At 42.8% G+C, this 25,726-nt stretch overlaps 1 protein-coding gene across 10 annotated transcripts in view; it reads left to right on the forward strand.

Moving 5' to 3' along the window:
- Positions 1-25,726, forward strand: part of PRIM2 (DNA primase subunit 2) — a 295,884-nt gene that overhangs the window by 157,114 nt on the left and 113,044 nt on the right. For all 10 annotated transcript variants that reach the window (XM_038397762.2, XM_043510408.1, XM_038397754.2 and 7 more), the window contains one exon: positions 16,549-16,616. In XM_038397762.2, coding sequence (XP_038253690.1) covers positions 16,549-16,616 — 68 coding nt within the window. The remainder of the gene's footprint in view (positions 1-16,548; positions 16,617-25,726) is intronic.

Below are 25,726 nucleotides of genomic sequence, written 5' to 3' on the forward strand. Positions count from 1 at the left end.
TTTGTAGCTTTTTAAAGTGCAGTTTTGTGCTTACATTTTACAAATTATATTTTATAATTTAACATTAACAAGACAATGCCTTAGCTTTGAACAGAGACTATGCAGAACAAATGTGTTTTTTGCAAATGTGAAATAACATGAAAACCAATCTATAAAACAAAACACATAGCACCTCCCTCCCCACCCCCATGGCAGCTCCTGGGGCTCCTGTCTTGCGGGGCTGGGCCTGGCTGACAACTTTGGTTGCTGTAACTTGGCACACAGGGTTGCAGTGCTGCTCACTCAAATATGGCCTTGCCTCCACTCTCCTCCACTGCACTCCACTCCTCTCCCCGTCATGATGGCGGGATAGCTGGGCCAAACATGAGCAATATTTACTGTCTAATTTCCAGTCATTCTTTTTTAGCGATGGTCCCTAAGTGTATTCCACGTGTGGGATATGCACGCACATCATGTGCCTGAGTCCAGAATTTTTTGCAAGAAGTGTCTGTTGGCCCACACGTGGGCCATAGCCTCTCCTTGTGTGCCAAACTGAGGCTATAAAAGTGGTGCAGGCTGACACCTTTCTAGTTCCTTCTTAGCGCCGCATAGTCTGAGTTGGAATCTTCTGTGTCCTCAGCTCCCTTTTTACTGCATCATTTCTGCAAGATATTTTATATAGTTAGTTTTAGTAGTCTTTATAGCATAGTCTACATACGTAGTATAGACAGACAGTGGTTTTTCCCCATTTTTCTTCTCCACTCAGGGATTTTTTGTGTTCCGAGAAGTCTGGGATTATGCCCAGCATCTCAGGGTTCAGAAACTGTGTTTCCTGTTTTTGCTTCTTTTCAATGGATGACTAACATCAGCACTGTATCGCCTGCATAGGCGAGGCTAATATTTCTGCCAAGTGCTTCATCTGCTTCACTTTCCCCTCAGAATTTGTGAGGGTCAGGAAGTGAGACTCGGAAAACATCTCATAGAAAAGGCAATGAAACCCCAATCAGATCCAGGCTGGGGATCTGTCCCCCAATATATCAGTCTCGCCAAGTGTGCAGCACCCCTCTGACCATGAACTCGGGGAATGGAGGTTAACTGTTAAGCCTAAGGAAAAGGCTTTGCATGAGAGCAAAGGGTACTCTCATAGACATAGGGACATGCTATCTTCATCTAAAACTGTCCTGAAGAGAAGGGATCTCTCCCTGACCTCGTCAAAGTCGGGAGAGCTGGTGTGTGTGAGAGCTAAGGACTTAGGCTTGAGTAAATCTTCATGACAGCAGAAGGACATATGCAGGATATGGATCTGATGTGACATTGGTTCTGATGGTGAAGGTTTGGTATAAACAGCTTTTGGTGCGCCCATCCACTTATAGAGCTGATGCGGTACTAGTAGCAACAAGACCCTGGAAGGAGCTGACTAACAGGGAAGCTCTGACTCTGCCAATGGACTCCCCTCATACCTCAGGTTGATGAGAGGCCTACATCTCCCCAGAGGACATCTTTGCTCTTCCCTAGCTGCATTCACATCTCCTATGGGACCGTCTGTTCCAGTACGTTGATACACCAGAGGAAGATATTATTACGATGAGACAGTTGTTTACTCATCCTACCTGCCAGCCTTGAGGACTAGCCATCGGTACCAGCAGTTCCACTGGAGATGAGGGATCCTGCTTTCTCTTTGGATGAGTCTGAGGCCCTGTGGAAGTCTCTGAAGCATTCACCAGAGGTGGCATGAGGCAGGAGCCCCAAAATATTGGGGTTCAAGCTACTGCCCAGGTATGATTGGCCAAAAGACAATTGATACCTATGATGTGGAGTGATCCTCTGCCAGATGATCCATCCAACTGACAATACTGGGGACCCTGGGAGCTCTACTCTAGATAACCAGGATCAGTGCAGGAGTCTTATTTGCCCACAGCCCACTGTAGGAATATTTGGAATGGGAAGAGGAGCTGGCTCCATTGGTTTCAGGAGCAGTTTTGTCATCTTCACCAGATGAAGTGGTTACTCCAATTTCTCTGTTTCCACCAGACAACTTTAAACAGTTGAGCTCATGCACAGCGTGGCTTCAGAGCTACAGATGCATCTTAAGGAAGTCCAGCAGCCCCAGCACAGTTTATTAGACATTCTGCAGCTTTCCAGTCCCAGTCGAGTGGCCTTCCCCATCAACGAGGCATTGTGAAGCCAGCGAAAGATGGTATGGCACATCTTGTGCTCCCACCCTCAGAGGGCTGACAGCACTTTGTTCTGTCCAAAGGGGGAGAGTTTTTGTTCTTTCACCCACCACCTAACTTTTTGGTGGTGCAGGCAGCTATAGAGCAGTCCAAACAACAGCACCCAAAGGCTACTCCCTCTGGGCTTGTCTAAACTATCCGCTCTATCAGTGGGCAGCGATCGATCCAGTGGGGGTTGATTTATCACATCTAGTATAGAAGTGATAAATTGACCGCTGAGTGCTTTCCCATCGACTCCGGTACTCCACCAGAAAGAGAAGCACAAGAAGAGTCAACGGGAGAGCGTCAGTTGTCGACTTAATGAGGTGAAGACACCGTGGTAAGTAGATCTTAGTATGTTGACTTCAACTATGCTATTCACATAGCTGAAGTTGCATATCTTAGATTGACCCCATATGGTAGTGTAGACAAGCCCTTAGATAAGGGACAGAAGCAACTTGACCTTAAAGGAAGAAAAAGGTCTTTTTTACTTCCATCCTGTTCAGGATCTCAAATTATCAGACCTTCTTATGCAAACGTGGTGGATGGCTTACAGCCATTGTTATGAGGAGAGATTAGTGGTTACAATATTCAGGTTTCCCTAGAGAGGTGCAGAGTATATCCAAGCTCTGTCCTTTGATGCTATCAACCTATTAGCTGAGATTCTCATCTAATCACAGAATTCCAGGAGCCAGGGCTTTAAATAAAACATCAAATGTAATGAGACTTTTGATAAAATTGAGAGAATTAGCAACACTGAGTTTCATTTTTGTGTCTCAGTGACTTTCAAGTGAAATTTGTTCTATTTTCAAGTGAGAATTGGTGTCTCTTTCCTGATTGCCAGTCCTGCAAACCCATCCTGGAACTGAATGTCACCCTGTTATTTCTGGTTATTAAAGCAGCACCAGCAATAAAGATTCTAAGGTTTTGCAGTCAAAATGAAGCTAATGCTTCTGTGAATATGTGAACTAGATGGGTTTCTGTCAATTCACCTATTGATATATTGGCTTTGTAGTGGTAACAGAAATAAGTAATTTTAAATAACTTAATAAATACGCTTATTTTACTGTCTAAATTATGGAATACAAACAGGTGTAAGAGTAAAAAGAATGCCATTATATGTAGTAATTTCTCTGATCACAAGAAGACAAACTTAACAATTTGTTTCTTTTGACAACTTCTACTGGGTCCAGTGGCATTCCTAATTTATATATAATCAAATGTTTCTAAAACCAATAACATATGATAAACTTTTAAGTTTGCTAAATAGAATTGTGTTTGAAGGGGCAATCAAGAGTGTCTTATAGAATATTGTACAGTTCAACACCTCCAGAGTTGCTTGAAAAGGAAGTGAGAATCATTCCCTTGCCACTTGTTAATTAGTATGTACCTATTATTCCAATTGACATTTACTTGCCTTTTTGACATTCACTTACTCGTTTTTAAAATGCTTTCATTAATTGCATATTACAATAAAAGCTGTGTTATCCAGCACTTTACGAACCGGAAAGCTGTATAAACATTTCTGATCTTCATTGGTTTATAGTCCGGTTGGTGCGGGGCTGGCAGGCTCCCTCCATGGCTCCCCGGAAGTGGTGACATATCCCTGCTGCTCCTATGTGGAGGAATGGCCACAAGGAGTTTGGAGCGCGGGAGGGGGTGCGGGCTCTGGGAGGGAGTTTGGGTGCAGGAGGGGGCTCGTGGCAGGGGGTTGGAGCATGGGAGGGGTTTTGGGGTGCTGAATTTGGGCAGTGCTCACTTCAGGTGGCTCTCTGCAAGCGGCAACATGTCCCAACTGCTCCTAGGTGGACGCACAGCTAGGCGGCACTGTGCACTGGCCCCACCCCGCGTGCTGGGTCCGCAGCTCCCCATTGGTCATTTTGTTTTATAATTCTAGGTTTTATTCACTTTTGCACAGTAGAAACTTACTATCTCTCTTCTCTTCTCTTCGATCTGGTATCTGTCACCAATGTGGTTTCCACCACTGTAGAGCCTCCTTTCCGGGACTCCTCTGCCTCCTATCAGTCATGGCAAAATTGTCCTGCAAACACGAGGCTAAATCTAAGCAGTATTCCCTATAGGAGGTGGGGTTTATAGGCTCTAGAGATGGCAAATGATACCCTGTTTGTTTGCAGTCAGACAACCCTCATCATGCTGTGACCACAGAGCTCAGAGTCAGACCAACATGTCAAGTCCTCATCCTGTCCTGAAGAGCCATGGCTCCAATGCAAAAAAGCCTGATCAGGAGCTTCTGAGCGTTTTGGGGAGAGTCTCTAAGGTTGAGGAGAACTCTATCCAGAGAGCTTGTACAGTGAGTTCCACAACAGATGTGGGCCAGAGGGGAGAGAACCTCTGAAAGTGTCTCTTTTCCTTCAGATACTGGAGTGTCTCCTCAGCTCACTGCACAAAAAAACATGGCTCTTACACCATTCCCCTTCTCCCCATTGTAATCAGCAGTTGTGCTCCTGTATCACATACAGGCTGACTATAGAGCTTAATTCTGAGCAAGATACAATCGGATAAGTTCATCATAAGATCATTTAATGTACAGCCAGGTATGGCTGAAGTTAGCATAAATAAGGTATTTTTAGACACAGTGCCACCTAGTGTCTGAACAATATATAATGCAGGTTAGCATTCCATTACATCTCCCCCGTTAAGTTCTACATTCCTGAATTTACAATATTTACACTATCACGCTGTCTTTGAAGTTCAGTATCTATCCGTCTAAGTGTCTGTGAATCGTACTAGTTTTCTAATTATACGACCTGAATATATAACAACTTGGACATCTGGCTGTCCATTAGTTGCAATGACTAGCTGTGGTTGCTCTACTATCTTGAGGAGTTGTCATTTTGTTTTTCATATACCATCTGTAGAGTTTGCTCTTGATTTGACCCCCATAGCCAAGACGTGTTGGACTTCAATGATTCATTCAGTGGTTTTGTTACTGTAGAAAGATCTTGTAGATATCAGTCAAGGTAACTTACTATCTCCCATATGCATCTCTGTTCTGGTGCATTCAATTCTCAAATTGCTTTTACTTTCTCAGGGCATATTTGTTTATTGTCTGTTCCAAAAACTCAGTTTGGGGTAGGCAGAAAACACACTTTTCCTTGTTTAGCTTCAGTTCACACTGACTGATTAGGCTTAGGACTTCATTGAGGGTTTTGTTTTGTAGTTTACTATATGGCTCTTCGATGGAAAAAAACAACTCCTTTTTTGTTTGTGAAGAGTTCTGCCATCTATCTTTGGAAAATTTCAGCTGCACTGATAATCCAACAAGGTAATCTTTGGAAGCAAAATCTCCCAAAAGGTGTGATAAATATAGTCAGTTTAGCACTTTCTTTTGCCAAAGGAATTTGCCAGAATCCACTTGAAGCATCCAATTTGGAGAATAATGTGATCACTTTGGGGAGAAAGTCATCCAGTGTTAGGAGGAAGGATATATTTTGCTTTCACAACTGCTTCATTATGTCTTTTAAGAGCCACACAGGTTCAGATTTGCCCATTTTTCTTTATAACTGGTACCATTGGGGTACACCATTCTGTTTGCTAAAAGCTTTTCTCAATTATTCTAATCTGTTCCATTCTCTTTAACTCAGTTTCCACTTTATGAAATAATGGGATAGGAATCCTGTGAGGTGTATGTATACCATATGCTTCAGCATTGTCTCATAAAATTATTTGTACTGGTTCTCCTTTCAAAAGTACAATATCACCAAATATTCCATTGAGATCGTCCACTTTTTTCACTGTGCCCATGATGGCTGTCATGCTGCAGCTGAGAAGGATGTTAGTCTGTTGTGGTCCTTTGATTGCATATACTCTGAACGTGTAACCTCCTGGGCTAGTCAGAGTTGTGTCAGGTGACTTTAGCTTTGGGAAGGGTTGAAGGTGATTGTGAATTCCTTCTGAGATGACTGTAACATTAGCTTCTGATCAATTTTAAGGTCAATAGTCTTGCTAGGAACATTCATTTTCACACTTTAGGTAGGTTCTGAGCCATCACAAGTGATAGCTCCCAGAAACAATGGTTCTTGATTGTCTGTAATGTGTCAACTCCCTGATTGTGTCAAACAACTGCAAAATGTCTATATTTTGTGCATTTATTATACTGTGCACTTCTGGGTGAATATGAATCATCTCTTGAGATATGACTTTTTCCATATCTTGTGCATGTAGCCTGGAATTTTTTTCTTTTAGTCTCAGGGATCTTATGATGACTTTTAACAGTCATGCTGAATCTCTTTACTGCTCCTAAGATAGCTTTTTGTTTTTCAACTGTAGCAAGTTTTTCTTGGTTTTGCCTATTCACACTGCTTTCCTACTTGAATATCTGTGTCTAGGGTTAAGTTTGTCTTCAATTTACTCCTAGGGGAATTCTGCGCTACTATGTGTGTGCATAATTAATGAGCCCTGCAGATTTCTAAATTTTTGCGCAGAAAAAAGCTTCTCTCAAAATGTTGCTGCAGTTCTGCAACATTTCTTCAGTTCTTCAGTTACTTTTTCCCACTAGAGAGCACTGTGACACAACAACAGCAGCAGTTCCCAGCAGAAAATAACTTCTACAGTTCCACCTTATGCCCACCAGTGGACGCGGTGGTGATAGAACAAAGCTGCCGCTCACAGCCAGCTAAGGAAGAGAGAGCCTGTAGAGCTTTCTTCACAGCACCTGTGGCCAGGGCAGGAGATGGGGGTTATGGGGAGACGGACAGCATGGGGTGCTGGGGGGGGGTGGTCAGATGGGATCATAAGGGCTAGTGGGGAAGGACAGACTCAGGCAGGGGCTGAATGGGAGTGGAGGCACAGGGCCACAGGGGGGAGGGAGGTGCAGATACACATGAGGACAGGGGGAGAAGGTGCAGAGTTACATAGGGACAGGGGCGTGGCTGGGTGAGGCCACAGACATAGGTGCTGGGAACTAGGCATGCTGAGGGTGCTGCTGCATCCCCTGGCTTGAAGTGGTTTCCATTATATATAGGCTTTACAGTTTGATTCTATGACTCTTAGCACCCCCACTATAAAAATTGTTCCAGCATCCCTGAGCACAGACACACATGGGGAAGGGGGCACAGGGACGTGGGGATAGGGGAGTGGCTGTGTGAGGGCACAGAGACACATGGAGACAGGGACAGATGTGCCTGACTGAATGGGAGAGGCTAGGAGTCAGCCAGGGTCTGCATGGGGGAAGCTCCTTAATGATCCCTCCCCGCTCCCCCCCAAAACCTGTTCCATACTTTTCCCACCCATACCCAACAACCCTCAAAGTTCACACCCAGGCTCCTTCCTAGCAATTTACTTCCCTCCCCATCTTCTCTGTTACCCCTGACTCTCCCAGGCTTTTGCACTGCTTCTAACGGGTCTGGGAAATACTGTTCTGTATTGTAGTTTAAATGAATTATTACTTGGAATTCTGTATTAATATAGCTGTATTAACATGCAATTGGGTGAAAATCAGGAGTTAAACCCCTTCTCCTTTGCTCCTGGCCCCTAATTCCCCCCACCCTAACCCCAGGAATGTTTGCTGGGAGTTTTCTCCTGTACAGAGGCTCTTACAGTGCTCTGTATTGAGATCACTGCTCCTTTCCCAGCACTGCAGTATGTCTGAGCATGCAAAGAAACCTGTCACTCCTGGGAAGCCCTACCTCAGATAGCAGTGGAATTGAAATTATGTCCATCTGGCTTTCAGCCTAAGGAACCTTGTTCTGCCAGGGAAAGGGGCTCAGATGCCAAAAGGTAGGAATGGGTCTCTCTTTCTCTCTCTCCCCACCCCTCCTAAGCTTCCCATCTGACTCCACATTAAAATGGGATGAGCACTTCAAGCAGTCTGTGATGAGAGCAGAGTCATATGAGGCATCCACTCCCCGTGAAACTGCACGATCATGGGATTATAAAGGAATAAGTGGAAAAATCACTTCACTGTTCAAAATGACTTTAGATTTATTGTAGAAAAGCCTTGAGTGGTACTAGGTTATTCCTATAGTACTTGGGCACTAGCCAGCCTGGGGGAGCAGACAGTCATCTATTAGGCTCCCAGGGTTACTTAGCAAGCTATTTCCACAATTGAGGTATTTGTCTCAGTATTCCTGGGTTGAGTGATCCCTAGGCCAGCATGGTAACTCTTCCCTTCAAACTGCCTTGGAAAGTGCCACACATACACCACCTGCAAAAAACCCTTTAAAAGCTAGAGGACTTTTCCAAGAGAGGATGTCAGTGGTTCACAAAGAATTGATTAGTATTTATAAAATAGCTTTCCTTCAGGCATTATTGGATAGACTATTTCCTATGGACACCTCCTGTGAGACCATCAGAAGATTCAAATGAGGATTTTTTATTAAAACCAAATATTAAATTAAAGTGGTCTATCAAAACAAAGAGTTTTCATATGTTTTGGGAGCTTAAGGTTGCTGAAGCAGTAGCTCCACCTTTATAGGAAATAGTCACACAAGGATGATACTACACAGCAATTTTAAAGCCTTTGCTATAGCCATTCAGAACAAAGGCTTTATATAAGGAAAGCCTACTTAGTAGCTACCAAGTGGCTTGTCTTGGAGATAGGATCCTTGTTTAAAGTGAGATATTTCTTTCCTGATCAACCCCTTAATGTTACCTGTAACGAGTAGCAACTTTTAACTTTGTACCGACAGGGAGTCCATGTAGCACCCATGAATAGCAATTATTCATCTGAAAGAGATATCTTGTGCATCCAGATTGACAACATTTTTTGTGAAATATTAGAGCTATTTGGGGAAATATAGAGAAGTTAGTAGCTGGGATTGCTGAGGGGCCTTAATCGTTACTGTTAAAGCCACCATGCCAACCCAGGTTATTTCGAAGGCACTATAATCTTAACAGAGGGAAGAATCAGAAGCAGAAGCTGCCAAAGAAACCTTGGTAAAATTTTCCCCAAAGCAACAAAATCCTCCTCATGATAAAGACAAAAAGATCCACTCTCTATACCCAGAGTCTTAAGACATGGCAGGTAGTAACAGCAATGCAGGGTGCCGCAATTTACACATCTAGACAACAAACCAGTCATTGCCCTGTGCAGAGAAATGTACCCATTAATACTGGACAACTGCTGGAAAGGATCATACCCACCACTTGTTCAAAACCATGAAGAGTTTTTAAACCTAATACAGAGAATTGCTCACCCATGGATCAAAACTGGCATGGCTCTGGTCATAATTTTACCAAGATGCTAAAGATTTGAAAAGGGTATCAGCCTTACGAGCATTCTGTAGGTGGGTACATAGGACTCTCCATTTGCATATCATCAGATGCCAAGTTTAATCAGGATGACAGAGAGGACAATACTTTGGCAGGTATTCTAGTCACCATTATCTCTGAAAGGCAGGTTTTGGAAAAAGTTCCCCTATCTATACAAGAATCACACCACTACTTTTGTGAGGAAAAAGCTGCTCTTATAGCTCCAGAAAGTTCCTCTTTCCATAATTCCTGGGAAATATTTCTCCCGTAATTTTGTTTTATCCCCTAGCATGTCTATGGAAGGTTTTAATATAAATGAACATTCCTAGTGCTCTAAATATATAGAATCATAGAATATCAGGTTTGGAAGGGACCTTGGGAGGTCATCTAGTCCAACCCCCTGCTCAAAGCAGGACCAATCCCCAACTAAATCATCGCAGCCAGGTCTTTGTAAAGCTTGACCTTAAAAACCTCCAAGGTTTCCACCACCTCCTTAGATAACCTATTCCAGTGCTTCACCACCCTCCTAGTGAAAAAGATTTTCCTAATATCCAACCTAAACCTCCCCCACTGCAACTTGAGACCATTACTCCTTGTTCTGTCATCTGCTACCACTGAGAACAGTCTAGATCCATCCTCTTTGGAACCCCCTTTCAGGTAGTTGAAAGCAGCTATCAAATCCCCCCTCATTCTTCTCTTCCGCAGACTAAACAATCCCAGTTCCCTCAGCCTTTCCTCATAAGTCATGTGTTCCAGTCCCCATATCATTTTTGTTGCCCTTCGCTGGACGCTTTCCAATTTTTCCACATCCTTCTTGTAGTGTGGGGCCCAAAACAGTGCTCCAATTGAGGCTTCACCAATGTCAAATAGAGGGGAACAATCGCGTCCCTCAATCTGCTGGCAATGCCCGTACTTATACAGCCCCAAATGCCGTTAGTTTCTCCCGGTATCCCACTTACCTCAGGGCTTTGGTTTCCTTCCCCCAATGAATCTAGTTTAAAGCTCTCCTCACTAGGTTAGCCAGCCTCCTTGTGAAGATGCTCTTCCTTCTCTTCATTAGGTGGAGACCGTCTCTTCCTAGCACTCCTCCTTCTTGGAACACCATCCCATGATCAAAGAATCCAAAGCCTTCTCTCCGACACCACCTGCGTAGCCATTCGTTGACTTCCATGATTTGACGGTCTCTACGCAGGCATTTTTCTTCCACGGGGAGGATGGGACGAGAACACCACTTGCGCCTCACACTCCTTTATCCTTCTTCCCAGAGCCACGTAGTCTGCAGTGATCCGCTCAAGGTCATTCTTGGCGGTATCATTGGTGCCCACGTGGAGAAGCAGGAATGGTTAGCCATCCGAGGGCTTGATGAGTCTTGGCAGTCTCTCCGTCACATTGTGAATCCTAGCTCCTGGCAAGCAGCAGACTTCTCAGTTTTCCCGGTCAGGGCAGCAGATAGATGACTCAGTCCCCCTGAGGGAGGGAATCCCCGACCACCACCACCACCCGCCTCCTTCTCTTGGGAGCAGTGGTCGTGGAACCACCATCTCATGCCTCTCAATCGGCGGAGTCTCCTTCTGCTCCCTTCCCTCAGATGCATCATCTAGTCCACTCTCTGCATTAGTACCTGTGGAGAGAACATGAAAACTGTTGCTTACCTATATATCTGCATTGCTGGTACATGGACGCTCCCCTTTCTTCTTCTGGAGGTGACATGCTGCTAAATTTCTTCCCCGTCCTTCATATCTAAAGCATATGGAATATACATGCCAATTGTACCCTGTTAATGTCTTTCTATCCAAAATGCCAAGGTCTTAGTGTGTCAGTGTTCTGCAGGGAAGGTGTTAAAATACTGCAGCAGATGGAGTGCTAGACATCTGGGAAACTGTTCACAGAAGTCACTCAGGATAATTGATGAAAAGGTAAGTTTCATTCTTCTACACAGGCATTGTTAGGAAGGATAAGGGGTTGGTTTCCCCATAAATCCTTGCTTTATATGGAAGGAACTTCCTTTCCTGCCTATTCTACTACAATAAAAATCAACACTCTGCGAAATCTTTCCCCTGTCTGTGATTGCTTGCTTGCTACTTCCCATTAGCGAGAAATGAGTAGTAAAGCTCTGCAACAAAAAGAAATTTCTTATCTGAAAAATGTCATACAAATGTTTAGCATATCTGTTGTATGTCAAATGTTAACCAAGATGATGATGGAGTACAAAGCTGGAGAAGAGGGCACTCTGCTTAAGGAATTTCATAAAATCAGAAGGGCAAGTTCAACTAATTTGTTCATGTTAGGAGCTAAAGTGTATTTGTGTTTATACATGTTTGTATGAATACATAATATTTACTAAAATTTTGCGTTATATCAAACACATTGTTGCATCTTTATAATTTTGCTGCTTTGCATTATGAAATTTTGCTTCCCTAAACCAGTATACCTGTTGTTGAAGTATTTCTGAACAAATGGAACACCATTTTTAAGGATATGAGCAAACATATTATGTAGATTTACTGGTGTTTGGGACATTAATAGAAGTTGCTTTCATATGAATATGTATTAGCCATTTAAAATAAACAGTACCAAACTTCTCTAGCATTTTCTATAAAATTGTTTTTGATTATAATTTAATTTTTTGTATCTTTTAAATATTAAAAGAGAAGTAGTGTTTCAAAATCAAGATGAGTTATTTTATTTAATAATTCATTTTATTAACGTTCTAAAAGGTTCAGTTCTCTTCATGAATATCATTTCTGCTTTCTAAAATAAAAAAATTATAATGATCAGAACTATTAGTTTATGTAAATTAAAGGGATGGCACTAGTATAAAATGACTGCTTTGTAAAACATCTTACTGTTTGATGCTATGAAGACAAAATGTTTGGGTTTTCTGCCTGAAGAAATTAGTAAATTAATGCATAGTATAATAAACCACCATTTAAATCTGAATTTAGCCTAGTAAAATATAAGATCCACAGGATTTTTCTGAAATAGTGGCAAATAAATACAGTGCTTTAAATGTGTATGTAGGATTATTGAAAATTAATAGGGCATGGTTATTTTCTGTATGTAAAGTAAGAATATGGTTTGCAAATAAATTTTTACCAGTTTTATGGAATATTGTCAACAAGAAATTATTAGGTTTTATCGAAGTCACTAATGAAGGTGAAAGTTATACTACGGAAGTTATAATCAGTCTGTTTAGATTTAGAGTTTCATTTTCGGTGATAAACATTGATAAAATTTCCTTACTAAATATTTCAGTGATTATGATGATGATGTTGTATTGTTCATCATGCTGCTATTGCTAAAATGATCAAGTGTTGGTATTGACCCCCGTTGCCAGCATGATAGAAAGTCACTCGAATTTGCTAAGGCTTCATGATCTTAGTCCTTAGTTTTCTTTATTGTAAAAGAAAATCCTCTTTGTTTTTGTGAGTTGTGGAATTGTGTGTGTACAGATTTTTAATATTTTTTATCATTAACTTAACAACCACAGCCCATAAAGTTTGACTATAAGAATAGAATTTGATTTATATTTAAAGGAAAAACATAATGAATTATTCTGCCACCAGATAACCCCTATTTTCTTTGTATCAATTCTCGCATCTAAAGTTTTTCTGCCTTGTCTGTCCGGTGTTTATAAGCTGCATGTTTCAAGGGCAATCATATTAGACTTCTTCCCTCCCTTCTTCCCTGTTTCAGCAGATACAAAGTTAGAGAGCATCCTTTTTGTGTGCTAGCTCCAGGACTCTACTACATTCACTCTTCCACTGCGCCATCCAAATGCAGACTGTATTTGGAAGCAGTTAGACTCCTCGGCTGTGAGTCTTTGGGTTACAGTAGACATCCTGAGTGGACTCTGTAAATCTATGAAAACTGCTAGAATGCTTCCAGTTCACACTGTATATATTAAAATGGAAATAAGTGCATGCACATCGTATTAAGAAAAAAAAAAGAGTTCTTGTGGCACCTTAGAGACTAACAAATTTATTTGAGCATAAGCTTTCGTGAGCTACAGCTCACTTCATCGGATGTATTTGGTGGAAAATACAGAGGGGAGATTGATATACACACACAGAGAACATGAAACAATGGGTTTTATCATACGCACTGTAAGGAGAGTGATCACTTAAGATAAGCCATCACCAGCAGCAGGGGGGGGAAAGGAGGAAAACCTTTCATGGTGACAAGCAAGGTAGGCTATTTCCAGCAGTTAACAAGAACATCTGAGGAACAGTGGGGAGTGGGGTGGCGGGGGAGAAATAACAGTTTTACTTTGTGTAATGACTCATCCATTCCCAGTCTCTATTCAAGCCTAAGTTAATTGTATCCAGTTTGCAAATTAATTCCAATTCAGCAGTCTTAGTGCTGTCGTCATCATGAATAGGTCGGAGTATGAAGAAGAGGCTACTAGGCAGCTCTCCAACACCATTTTCTACAAGCCATTACCCTCTGATCCCACTGAGAGTTACCAAAAGAAACTACAGCATTTGCTCAAGAAACTCCCTGGAAAAGCACAAGAACAAATCTGCACAGACACACCCCTAGAACCCCGACCTGGGGTATTCTATCTGCTACCCAAGATCCATAAACCTGGAAATCCTGGATGCCCCATCATCTCAGGCATTGGCACCCTGACAGCAGGATTGTCTGGCTACGTAGACTCCCTCCTCAGGCCCTACGTTACCAGCACTCCCAGCTATCTTTGAGACACCACTGACTTCCTGAGGAAACTACAATCCATTGATGATCTTCCTAAAAACACCATCCTAGCCACTATGGATGTAGAAGCCCTCTACACCAACATTCCACACAAAGATGGACTACAAGCTGTCAGGAACAGTATCCCCGATAATGTCACGGCTAACCTGGTGGCTGAACTTTCTGACTTTGTCCTCTCCCATAACTATTTCACATTTGGTGACAATGTATACCTTCAAATCAGCGGCACTGCGATAGGTACCTTCATGGCCCCACAGTATGCCAACATTTTTATGGCTGACTTAGAACGACGCTTCCTCAGCTCTCGTCTCCTAATGCCCCTACTCTACTTGCGCTACATTGATGACATCTTCATCATCTGGACCCATGGAAAAGAAGCCCTTGAGGAATTCCACCATGATTTCTACAATTTCCATCCCACCATCAACCTCAGCCTGGACCAGTCCACACAAGAGACCCACTTCCTGGACACTACGGTGCTAATAAGCGATGGTCACATAAACACCACCCAATATCGGAAACCTACTGACCGCTATTCCTACCTACATGCCTCTAGCTTTCATCCAGATCATACCACACGATCCATTGTCTACAGCCAAGCTCTACGATATAACCGCATTTGCTCCAACCCCTCAGACAGAGACAAACACCTACAAGATCTCTATCATGCATTCCTACAACTACAATACCCACCTGCTGAAGTGAAGAAACAGATTGACAGAGCCAGAAGAGTACCCAGAAGTCACCTACTCCAGGACAGGCCCAACAAAGAAAATAACAGAACGCCACTAGCCATCACCTTCAGCCCCCAACTAAAACCTCTCCAACGCATCATCAAGGATCTACAACCTATCCTGAGGGACGATCCATCACTCTCACAGATCTTGGGAGACAGGCCAGTCCTTGCTTACAGACAGCCCCCCAATCTGAAGCAAATACCAGCAACCACACACCTCACAACAGAACCACTAACCCAGGAATCAATCCTTGCAACAAAGCCCGTTGCCAACTCTGTCCACATATCTATTCAGGGGACACCATCATAGGGCCTAATCACATCAGCCACACTATCAGAGGCTCGTTCACCTGCACATCTACCAATGTGATATATGCCACATGTGCCAGCAATGCCCCTCTGCCATGTACATTGGTCAAACTGGACAGTCTCTACGTAAAAGAATAAATGGACACAAATCAGACGTCAAGAATTATAACATTCAAAAACCAGTCGGAGAACAATTCAATCTCTTTGGTCACTCGATTACAGACCTAAAAGTGGCAATTCTTCAACAAAAAAGCTTCAAAAACAGACTCCAACGAGAGACTGCTGAATTGGAATTAATTTGCAAACTGGATACAATTAACTTAGGCTTGAATAGAGACTGGGAATGGATGAGTCATTACATAAAGTAAAACTATTTTCCCATGTTATTTCTCCCCCCCACCCCACTCCCCACTGTTCCTCAGATGTTCTTGTTAACTGCTGGAAATAGCCTACCTTGCTTGTCACCATGAAAGGTTTTCTTCCTTTCCCCCCCCCGCTGCTGGTGATGGCTTATCTTAAGTGATCACTCTCCGTACAGTGTGTATGATAAAACCCATTGTTTCATGTTCTCTGTGTGTGTATATCAATCTCCCCTCTGTATTTTCCACCAAATGCATCTGATGAAGTGAGCTGTAGCTCACGAATGCTTATGCTCTAATAAATTTGTTAGTCTCTAAGGTGCCACAAGTACTCCTTTTCTTTTTGCGAATACAGACTAACACGGCTGCTACTCTGAAACCTGTCACATCATATTAGTTTACTAATGCACATCTTTCCAGTCTTTCAATGAGACAGGGCCTCAGCAAATTCTACAAGTACAACTGATAATCCTCCTAAAAGGAGTTAGTCTTAAATAATTATGCATCCTTAAATAGTTACGCTAAACAGGTAAGATGGAAAGTTTACAGGACAAAGTAACATACCATGATTTATACAGCGGCATCAATCTTTGAATGCATTTGTGAAGAACCACACAATATTTATATAAATCTGAGATTGGCTACAAATCTATTTTTATTTATATTTTATAATTTCCATGGGGCCTCTGTTGAACATTACTGCCCTCTAATTTAAATATGCTTTGTTGAAAGTAAACATAAAGCTATCAGACAATAGGCTTGCTATTTAATTAAAATAAAATTAAAATCAAATGTATTTTTGAATATTTAACTCCATTAATTTATGGATAAATATTTCAGTTTACTACAGTTATAGAAATACTGTATTTTGTCACGTTATTAGATATATGGAGAAAGTGTAATGTGTCCCATGCTACTGTAAGGAAAAAATATATAACTGAAACAATTTCTTATATTATTGCTGCTACGTTATCACATTCTCTAATTATGATATTTTGTTAACTGAAATCTTGTTTTCTTCTAGCTGACGGCACGATCACTGCCTGCTGTACAAGCTGATGAGAGACTGCAGCCTTTGCTTAATCACCTCAGGTATCATGAATAAGAAACATACATTTATTCATCCGTAAAATTAAGATAATTATATTTGTAATATTCAAACTTCTTCAGATCTGTTTTGATGGATGAAAATGGAAAAACTGAAATAAAATGTATTCGTTTGATTTCAATGCCATATTGATAGGAAAATGTGCAATTTCGTAAAGGAAATGTAAACATTTATTTTGAGCCAAGTATGTGACATTGCCTTTCCAAGAACAGCTAAAGAAAAATGTTTCTTAGCTGTTACCAAAACACTTTTTCTCTCGTAGGTTCTTTTATATGATTAAATGTAAAATTATTATTCAGATTCTTCATGTACAAAAGACAGCAAATTCAAAATTATGACATCCAGAGCATTAACTTATTTTATGATGTGTTTTATCCAAGAAGAACATATCTCATAATCCATCACTGGTGAATGAATTATGGAGGTAGCGCTAAACTGTGAACCAGTAGTATGGCCCTTTGGACTCATCCGGTAACAAGTAGCCAAATTATCCTATATAAGAAGAACAGGAGATAGTGTTCCTAACTGAGCTCCTACCTTTTCTTAATTTTCACTCCCAGCTTTTCTTCTTATGTTTTTCATTTTAGCCACAGAATCAATCCTTGCCTTTTTAGATGACTCAGCTACTTCTCTACCTTGTTTGGAAGGGGTAATTTGTCTCTTGGAGGGAATAGCCACAAGAAGGGGATTCACATAGCCAGTGATGTGCACAGTTTCATATGGATGTGTGTGTAATGCAGCTTCTTTCCCCCCCCCTTAATATATAGCGCCATAGGAAAGCATGACACTTCACAGATAGAAATGTGACATTTTATGGTGGCTTTAAAAATGAATATATTACTGCCATGTACCTTTTATTTATTTATTTGTGTTGATATATGTAAAATGAACTTTTGGCTTTTATTAGCATCAGGAGAATCAGAAGCAATTTCATATGTTGTTGGGTTTCAAAGCAAATTGTATCTGAAAAAGTTATTAATAACTTTGTGCATATATATGTATTGTGACAAAGCTGCTCCTCTACGTTGGTGGGTCTTGCGCTTATTGGTGGATTTGCTCGCCTTGGAGGTTCACGGCAGCCTTCAGCTTGGCCGTTTTTCTGAACCCACAGTTCAGGTCGACTCTCCTGTGTCTGACCAGGAGTTGGGAGGTTTGGGGGGAACCCGGGCCCGCCTTCTACTCCGGGTTCCAGCCCAGGTCCTGTGGAATGCAGCTGTCTAGAGTGCCTCCTGGAACAGCTGTGTGATAGCTACAACTCCCTGGGCTACTTCCCCCTGGCCTCCTCCCAACACCTTCTTTATTCTCACCATAGGACCTTCCTCCTGGTGTCTGATAATGCTTGTACTCCTCAGTCCTCCAACAGTCCACGTTCTCACTCTTAGCTCCTAGTGCCTCTTGCTCCCAGCTCCTCACACGCGCACCACAAACTGAAGTGAGCTTCTTTTTAAACCCAGGTGTCTGATTAGCCTGCCTTAATTGATTCTAGCAGCTTCTTGATTGGCTGCAGGTGTTCTAGTCAGCCTGTCTTAATTTTCTCCAGAAAGTTCCTGATCGTTTTGGAACCTTCCCTGTTACCTTACCCAGGGAAAAGGGACCTACTTAGCCTAGGGCTAATATATCGGCCTTCTATTACTCTCCTGTAGCCATCAGGTCCGACCCTGTCACAGTATATTAGGGTTAAATCATATTTGGGAGAAGAGAATTAGAAAACACATCTGTTAAAAAAGTGCCTATTGTGTGCGTAGGTATGCTGTAAATTCACACCATTGATATGTGTAATATTTATAGTTGCGAATGTGTATTACAGTCAGGTGTGTGAGCGCCAAGTGCACTGAAGCCACCGAGCTTTTTGTAACAGCACCTGTCTGGGCGGTGCACATTCTTTCAGTCTGCTCATGGCCCCTTGTGAGTCTACATAAGTGTGGTACCACTCCAAACATCCTCACTTCCTTTGCACCACCTATGGCCCACATCAGAGTTCCTCAGGTGGTTTACCTCATGGTTGTTTTAGACTGGGCAGTCAGAGTTACTTCTCTTCCTCCTTTTCCTGTTAATAGTTAGGTAGTGCTTAGTACACAATAGCTAGTTTTCCTTACTGCTTTGTTTCAGTTAATTAGTTTTCAGTGCGAAGCTCTGGTGGCATGTGCTCACCTAGGTTTATGCACTGCTCATCGTGTGAGGAACCTAGTCTGCATTGCCTTTTGTGTCTTAGTGAGGGACCTGTTAAAGAGAGGTATCTGCTGTCCTTTCAAGGAAAAGTATGAAGATTTCCAGAGATCTGCCCCTCAAACAGTCCCTCATGGAGCGGGCGATGACACCCACCTCAGCTCTACCAACTTCAACTGCTCTCCTTATCTCTTGGGCTGCCACAAACTTCAGTGATTTCTGACAGACCCTGGACTTGGACTCTTCTCCTTGGAGAAAGAAATTTCAGTCTTCCTTTTTGGAGCCTCCCTGAAAGAGGACCCATAAAAAAGACTGGAGCTAGTTCAGGTTGAAAAAGGACTCTTCTTCTTCGAAGAAGGACACAGAACATCATTGGAACTCCTCAGTCACTTAAAGTGGAACTGGCTGTTGACCATGTCTTCTGAGTACTGTGGTACCTTACCATTGATTCTGGTACTGTCTCTGGGATGGACGTTGAGTCCAATACCAAGGAACACAGTTCTGGAACCGGCATTATTACCACCAATGACTCCACAAGCTTATGAGACAGCAAAGGATTTGCTTTGCCTCTGCACCCTTGTCTCTCCTGTGGTGCTGGAGTCCTTTGTAGTAGAGGCACCTCCTCCTGTTCTTGACTCATCCAAATCCATGGCTCTGTAAGACACTCTAAACAGCACAATTGTCGATTCCAGCTAAGAGACACAACAAAGATGTGACTTTGACTCAGTCTTTAGTACTAATGCATATCTGTGGCTTCAGTATTGCTGCAATCCTTAGGTTGGGTACTGACTGTGACTTACACTTTTGTACCAGCAGCGACGTATTTGTTGGTACCAAGTCCCTCCACATCTCGAGGTGCATTTGCAGTACCAGCTATTATATTGGCATCAGCACCAATATTGATCTCTTCTCAATGGGCCAGAGATAAATCAGAATGCCAAGTTGCCACTTCAGGGCTAGAATCCCTATTCTGTACTGACTATTCGGATATCGCCTTGCAATTGAGTTCAGAGTCTCCCTCCTCTGATCCTTTCCTAGGTGCAGTTGGTCTAGCAAGTCTTCAACCAGCTCATGAAGGAAAGCATTGGTACCAAGAACAGGACCTTTCATAGAGCAGAGATAGATCATTCTGGCCTGGTTCCTACTGGTTGCCTAGTCCCTGCATGTTTCCTTAGTGGCCTTTTTGTAACTCTTGGTGTATCTCCCACTCTCCCAGGTCTTGATCACTGGCACACTTGAGCAGAAGGTCACCAGACTGTTCTCATATCTTGGAGGCCTGTGCAGATACTGGTCACCCTGAGAAACCAGTTCTGCAGGATGAACCATTGCCAAAGGAGCTCATTCTACTACAAGGGGACACACGGGCCCCTGTTATTTTGTCGTCGCTCTCACCAGTTAATTCCATGGCCCCTGATTCCTTGTCTCCAGTTCTGGAGGATTTTAAATTCTATCGAGACCTACTGAGGAGGGTGTCAGCAGCATTGGGCAATCAAGCTGAGTTTGTACAAGAGAACATTCTCAAGCTTTTTGGACGTTCTTTGGGTAACAGTCCCTGGGAGGCTAGCTCTCCCTATATATGAGATTGTTTTGGAACTGGCAAAGACCTTGTGACATGTATCAACCTCCTTAGTGCCAACAGCCAAGTACACAGGCAGACAATATAATGTCCCAATCAAGGCTTCGAGTTCTTTTATTCCCCCCTGCCCCCCACCTTCCTCGTGGTCACTGCTGCCATTGAGAAATCACATCAAAGGAGCTTCAGATCAAATCCCAAAGAGAGAGAGTTAAGTGCTTGACTTATTGAGGAGAAAAATGTGTGTAGCTGGTAGGTGCTATTAGCAAAATATAACTTTGTAAACTGTGATGCAATGTTCAAGTTTACTGACAAGCTGCCTGAAGATGTAAGGGAGGAGCTTAGAGTTTTGCTTGCAGAATGCCACTTTGTGGCCACACATCACTCCAATCAGCACTCAGTGTCGCAGATGCTTCTTCCAGGATAACGACCCCTGCAATAACAATGAGGAAAATCTTGTGATTACAAAACTCCAGCATAGCCCCTAACATCCAATGAACCATAGAGGATCTCCCTTTTGATGGTCAATTTTTATTCTCTGACAAAACTGATGGAACTTTGCAGTCATTTAAAAAACTCCCATGCTACACTCTGTTTGTTGGAGGCCTTTACCCTTGCCCTGAGAGAGAGCAGTACAAGACCCTGCAACAACAATACTCTCAGCAGCCTGAAAACCCTTTGGGTAGAATGACTTTTAGAGGAGGAGGCAGAAGCACAGAGAAGGAGGTCCTTTAGCTCCAGCTTAAATCAGCCAGCCTGTCCTCAGTTGTGGGAAAGCAACATATTTGACATTTCCCTTGAACATATCAATGCAGCCATCAGCAATCTTTCTGTTGTCTCCCCTCCATTTTGGGACAGATTGTTCCACTTCTTCAAAGCCTGGGAATCCATAACAACAGGCAAGTAGCTCCCAAGTGCTATGTGACTGGGATACTGTATCCAATTCCTATCCATCCTCTTTTCTCACCTGCCTTCCCTGACCCTTTTCAGGGACCCTCTTTGTGAGTCAATATTTCTTCAGAAAGTTCAGACTCTGTGTGCCTAATGGTACACTTTCTCCAAGCAGTGTTTGTTAGAGCATTTGCACCCCCCCACCCCCGCATCACCAAATATTCTGAGTGTGACCCTATTAAAAAAAAAAGGGTGCTGTGCCCTCTACTGCCTCAGTTCTTTCCAACCACTGTGTCAGATGGAAGTGAACTGCTCCAGGCTATTTGGATCTGGGTTTTTCTCCATTCTCACTGCCTTGGTGGTAGTTTAGATTAGTTTATAGTGTAGTAATATAGTTAATTTAGTTAGTAGCTCGATTTCGGGTTATGTCAGAACTGAAGACAAAAATGAAGCTGGGATTCAAAAGAGATGCTTCGTGCCCAGCTGTCCTCCTGGCATTGGAAGACCATATTAGGTGCATGAAGTGCGTGGAAGAGGGCCACTTTCCATCTGAGCGTTCCACCTGCTGTACTTTCAAGCTAGAGCTTGCAAGGAGAGGCAGAGCAGATTGCAGCTGCTTCTCCTTAAGGAGGCACTTGAGGCTAAACTGGTGCGTTCCAGGTACTTGTTGGATCCAAAGTCCAAGAGACCAGTCTTGGGTCCTGTGACTTCCTCCAGCAAGTCAAAGCAGCTTAAAGGACCAAGGATATCAGAACCTTTGTTTGGTCCGATTCCCAGATTCTGCTACTCAGGACGCAGGGCTTCAAAGACACTGTTGATTTGAAAAAATTACTGCCTGCTATGGAACCAAGAACCTCATTGTCTGCTCTAGCTATGTTGGTTCTGGAAAAGAAGGCAAGAAGAAGATAGACATGTTAGCAATGTCAGATCCTATACATCAGGTTTGTCAGATCAGTCTGATTCTGACAGGGTCTCTGTGGCTCTGAAACTAAGCCCTACAGTTTCAGCTTCAAGGACCTGAGTATTTCATCAAATCCTGTTCTATCTAGGTTTTTCGCTCTGGCTTCAATCTCTGCTCTACTCCAGGTCCATCTTTGGTTCTAAAGAGGGCTTTTACTTTGGTGGCTGATGTACATAATTTGGCTTCTAAGCATTCCTCTGCTCTGACAGAGATACAGAGAGCCTGGAGGAAGACACAGGTTTCACCAGTTTCAGAATCTGTATTGTCTTCACCTGAAAAAAGGAGAAGAGCGGAGGAGATTTAGTTTTTCTCCTGATTCATCTATACCACCTCTTCCTAAGACTTCTACAGGGTCTCTGCAAAGAGCTTTCTGTCCATTTATTTCTCTCTCCACCCTCTGGGTCCCATGCTGTCTCAGGCATACTTCATCACAGATTTGAGGCCACATCTGTGATTAGAGGAGAAAAGAAAAAAGAATAAAGAAACCTGTTTGCTCCCGGTTCTTACCTCCTTTTTCTCCTCCTCCTGCAGTGTTCTCAGATCCCAGTTCCTGGGGACATTGGCAGTCCAGGGCTCCATGGCCTTCCTGAGTGTCATCACCACAGGAAATTTTCAGTTGTCCTCGTTATGAATGGAGAGATGATGTTTCATCTGTAAAGGATCTGGCAATGATCAAATCCTTGGATTTGGTTCCACCGGATCCATCTGCATCTCAGACAGTAGCACCTTCTCTCTGAAAAGGAAGATGAGAAGATAGCTCTTTTTTGAAAACTGACACAGACTATGATTCAGATCTATCAAGTGAGCGTGTTGGAGTGGCTTCTGCTTCTTCCCCTTGTGAGGACACTCTGCAGTTCCACTACCTGGTGGATTGCCTTCAGTAGCCATGGAGGAAACTTCCCCTCTGATGTTCAGCATTTGTGGGGCTATCTTGAAGAGTAGGATGTTGTTACCAATTCTTGCTTAGCTATACCCTTAACTAAGATGGTTTGATCCACTTCTACCTCTTGCCAGCCTGTTTCCAGACAAATTATATCAGATATCCTTGGAGGGTTTTTCATATTTTCACACACACCCTGTATTTAATTTGATGATGATGATGGCTACTGCCAGTAGCAGGTTGAGGTCTGGACAAGCACAAACCACTGCAGCTGATAGAGAAGGGAAGAATCATTCCCTAGGGAGAAAGATGTTCTATTCTTTCTCACTTGGAATTAAGGTGATTGTGATGGGGTGGCTGCCTCTCATTGGCAGAAAAGGAGTTAAAAGCAGCTCTAGGGAGGCTGCACCGGAGGCAGACAATCAGAGCCAAGCAGGCCCATATAAAAAGGGAGCTGCAGGACAGAGGAATTCAGTTCTCTGCTGGGAGCTCAAGGAGGAAGGACTGTGTCTCTGGAGGCCTCAGAGAACTGCCAGCACCCTGGACAGAGCTCCTGACTAGCTGCTAGGGCCTGCAGGCTAAGACCCTAAGGTAAGGGCAGAAGAGGGTGCTGGAGCCGCATTGGAAGCAGCCCCATGATAATGGACTGCAGTTGCCACCGAGTGAAGTAGCTGGACAGAAATTGCAGGTCCCCTGGTATGGGGGAACACAGGGTGGCACAGCTGGAGGGCAGAGTCGCTGAAGAGGATGCCAGAGTCCTGGGAGTGTCACGGGTCCTGGAATGAAAGTGATGGCGGTGAGGCACCACCTGAAGAAGGTACACTACCATGCAGAGCTAATTCCCAAAATAACCAGTAGGAGGTGCCACAGTGGTGAGTGACCCCTGTTACAGTGACAAATTATCAAGCTGTTATGGCCCCCCAACAATTCTACTTATGGAAAAGATGGGACTGTTTGTGAAGAATCTGGCAGATGACAAGGAAAATGTGATTCTATTGGAGGGTCAAATGTGGCAAAGGACGCTCTCAGGGCTTTGTTTGATGCCTCGGACTCTTCTGCCAGACCACTGGCTCTTGCCGTTAAGATGAGGAGAAAAGTATGATTGGGGTCCCAGGGAGCCACACTGAGGTTACTTAATTAGGGCAGACTGCAAATTATGGGGCAGATAATCCCCAAATCTTGTGATCATTCAAATACTAGATCCACCAAGCTAGCCTCAAAACTGTTTCTGCAATACCTTACTTGTTATCCAGAAGCCAAAACACAGTTCCCTTAAAGCAAACCAGCCTTAGGCCTCCATCCAAACACCCCAGTCAAATATGATGAGGATTACTGAAAATCGTATTAATCAAATAAGAAAGTTCTACCAGTCCCAGAAGATTGGACACATTACCTCCATAGTTAATGAATATTTCAGATCTTACCCAAATACATGCTTACAGTCAATTCTTAATAGCTAAACTAAAATTTATTAAAAAAGAAAAGTGTGTGTGTGTGTGTGTGTGTGTGTGTGTGTAGGTTAAAAGATCAGTATACACATGGACATGAGTACAGTTTTGAGATCAGTTTCATAGCAGAGATAGTGAGCTTTGGAGTTGCGAAGAATTCTTAGAATTAGTCCCTAGATTCAGTCCAGTGTTCTGATCCGGGGAGACTGGAGATCTCAGTCTTATGACTTAAGCTTCCCCTGCATAAAGCATCAAGCTGATCTGAGATAAAAAGGATCAGTACCCAAGACACCTTTATATAGTTCCAGGCCTTCCCTTGAGAGCTCGGAGTTCTTAGGTGAACCATAGGCAATCAGAGAGACTTTGAAGTAGACCTATTTCCTAAGCATCACCAGAAATTAGCTACACGGATTAACATAAGGCAATTGCCAGTTTTCCACCATTTGCAGGTGATTTAAATGTTAGGATCTCCTTTTGATCTCCGATTAACAAAATACAGCATCGACAGGAACTGTTCAATTACATTGTTAACCTCTAACAATATGTATATAAACACACAAAAACACAAAAATGATCTACCAATATGTCCCTGAAGGTTGAATTGGGTCATTTATCCTGTAGGATGCGTAATGCTTTCTGGCCATGTGTCACAACATGTTTGGCCCTTTTGGTGTGTCTTCTCTAGCTCAGGATACTGTAATGAAGCTAGAGGATCTCCCCTGTAAAGTGGATGGTCTTTTCAAGAAAAAGATGGATGAGTTGCTGGAAAAGTTGAAGGAGACAAGATTGACAGCCTGCTCTTTGGGGCTGACTTTTATTCTCTGAAGTCGCACTCAAATAGAAACGACAATTGGCTTCATATTTTGGATGTAAGGTGAAGTTTGGCCTTTTGTCTAGATAGTACTGGGTCCTTCAGGTCATCTTCTCACTCTCTGTCTTTTATGCTGATAGCAAGAATTCTGACAATTTCTGTGCAATCATTTCCAGATGGATTACTTCCAGCATCACAATGATGAACAAAGTAGCAAATACCTCTCCTCCACAGAGACTTTTGTCCCATTCAAAAAGGGCTCAAGCTACCTCAGTGACATTTTTGAGGGACATTCCCATATTGACACATTGCTACTTTGTCCTCTGTCATTTAACTCAACATTAAGCCATCATATCTGCTTCCA

The sequence above is a fragment of the Dermochelys coriacea genome, chromosome 3 (assembly GCF_009764565.3).
Source record: "Dermochelys coriacea isolate rDerCor1 chromosome 3, rDerCor1.pri.v4, whole genome shotgun sequence".
Classification (NCBI taxonomy): Eukaryota; Metazoa; Chordata; order Testudines; family Dermochelyidae; genus Dermochelys; species Dermochelys coriacea.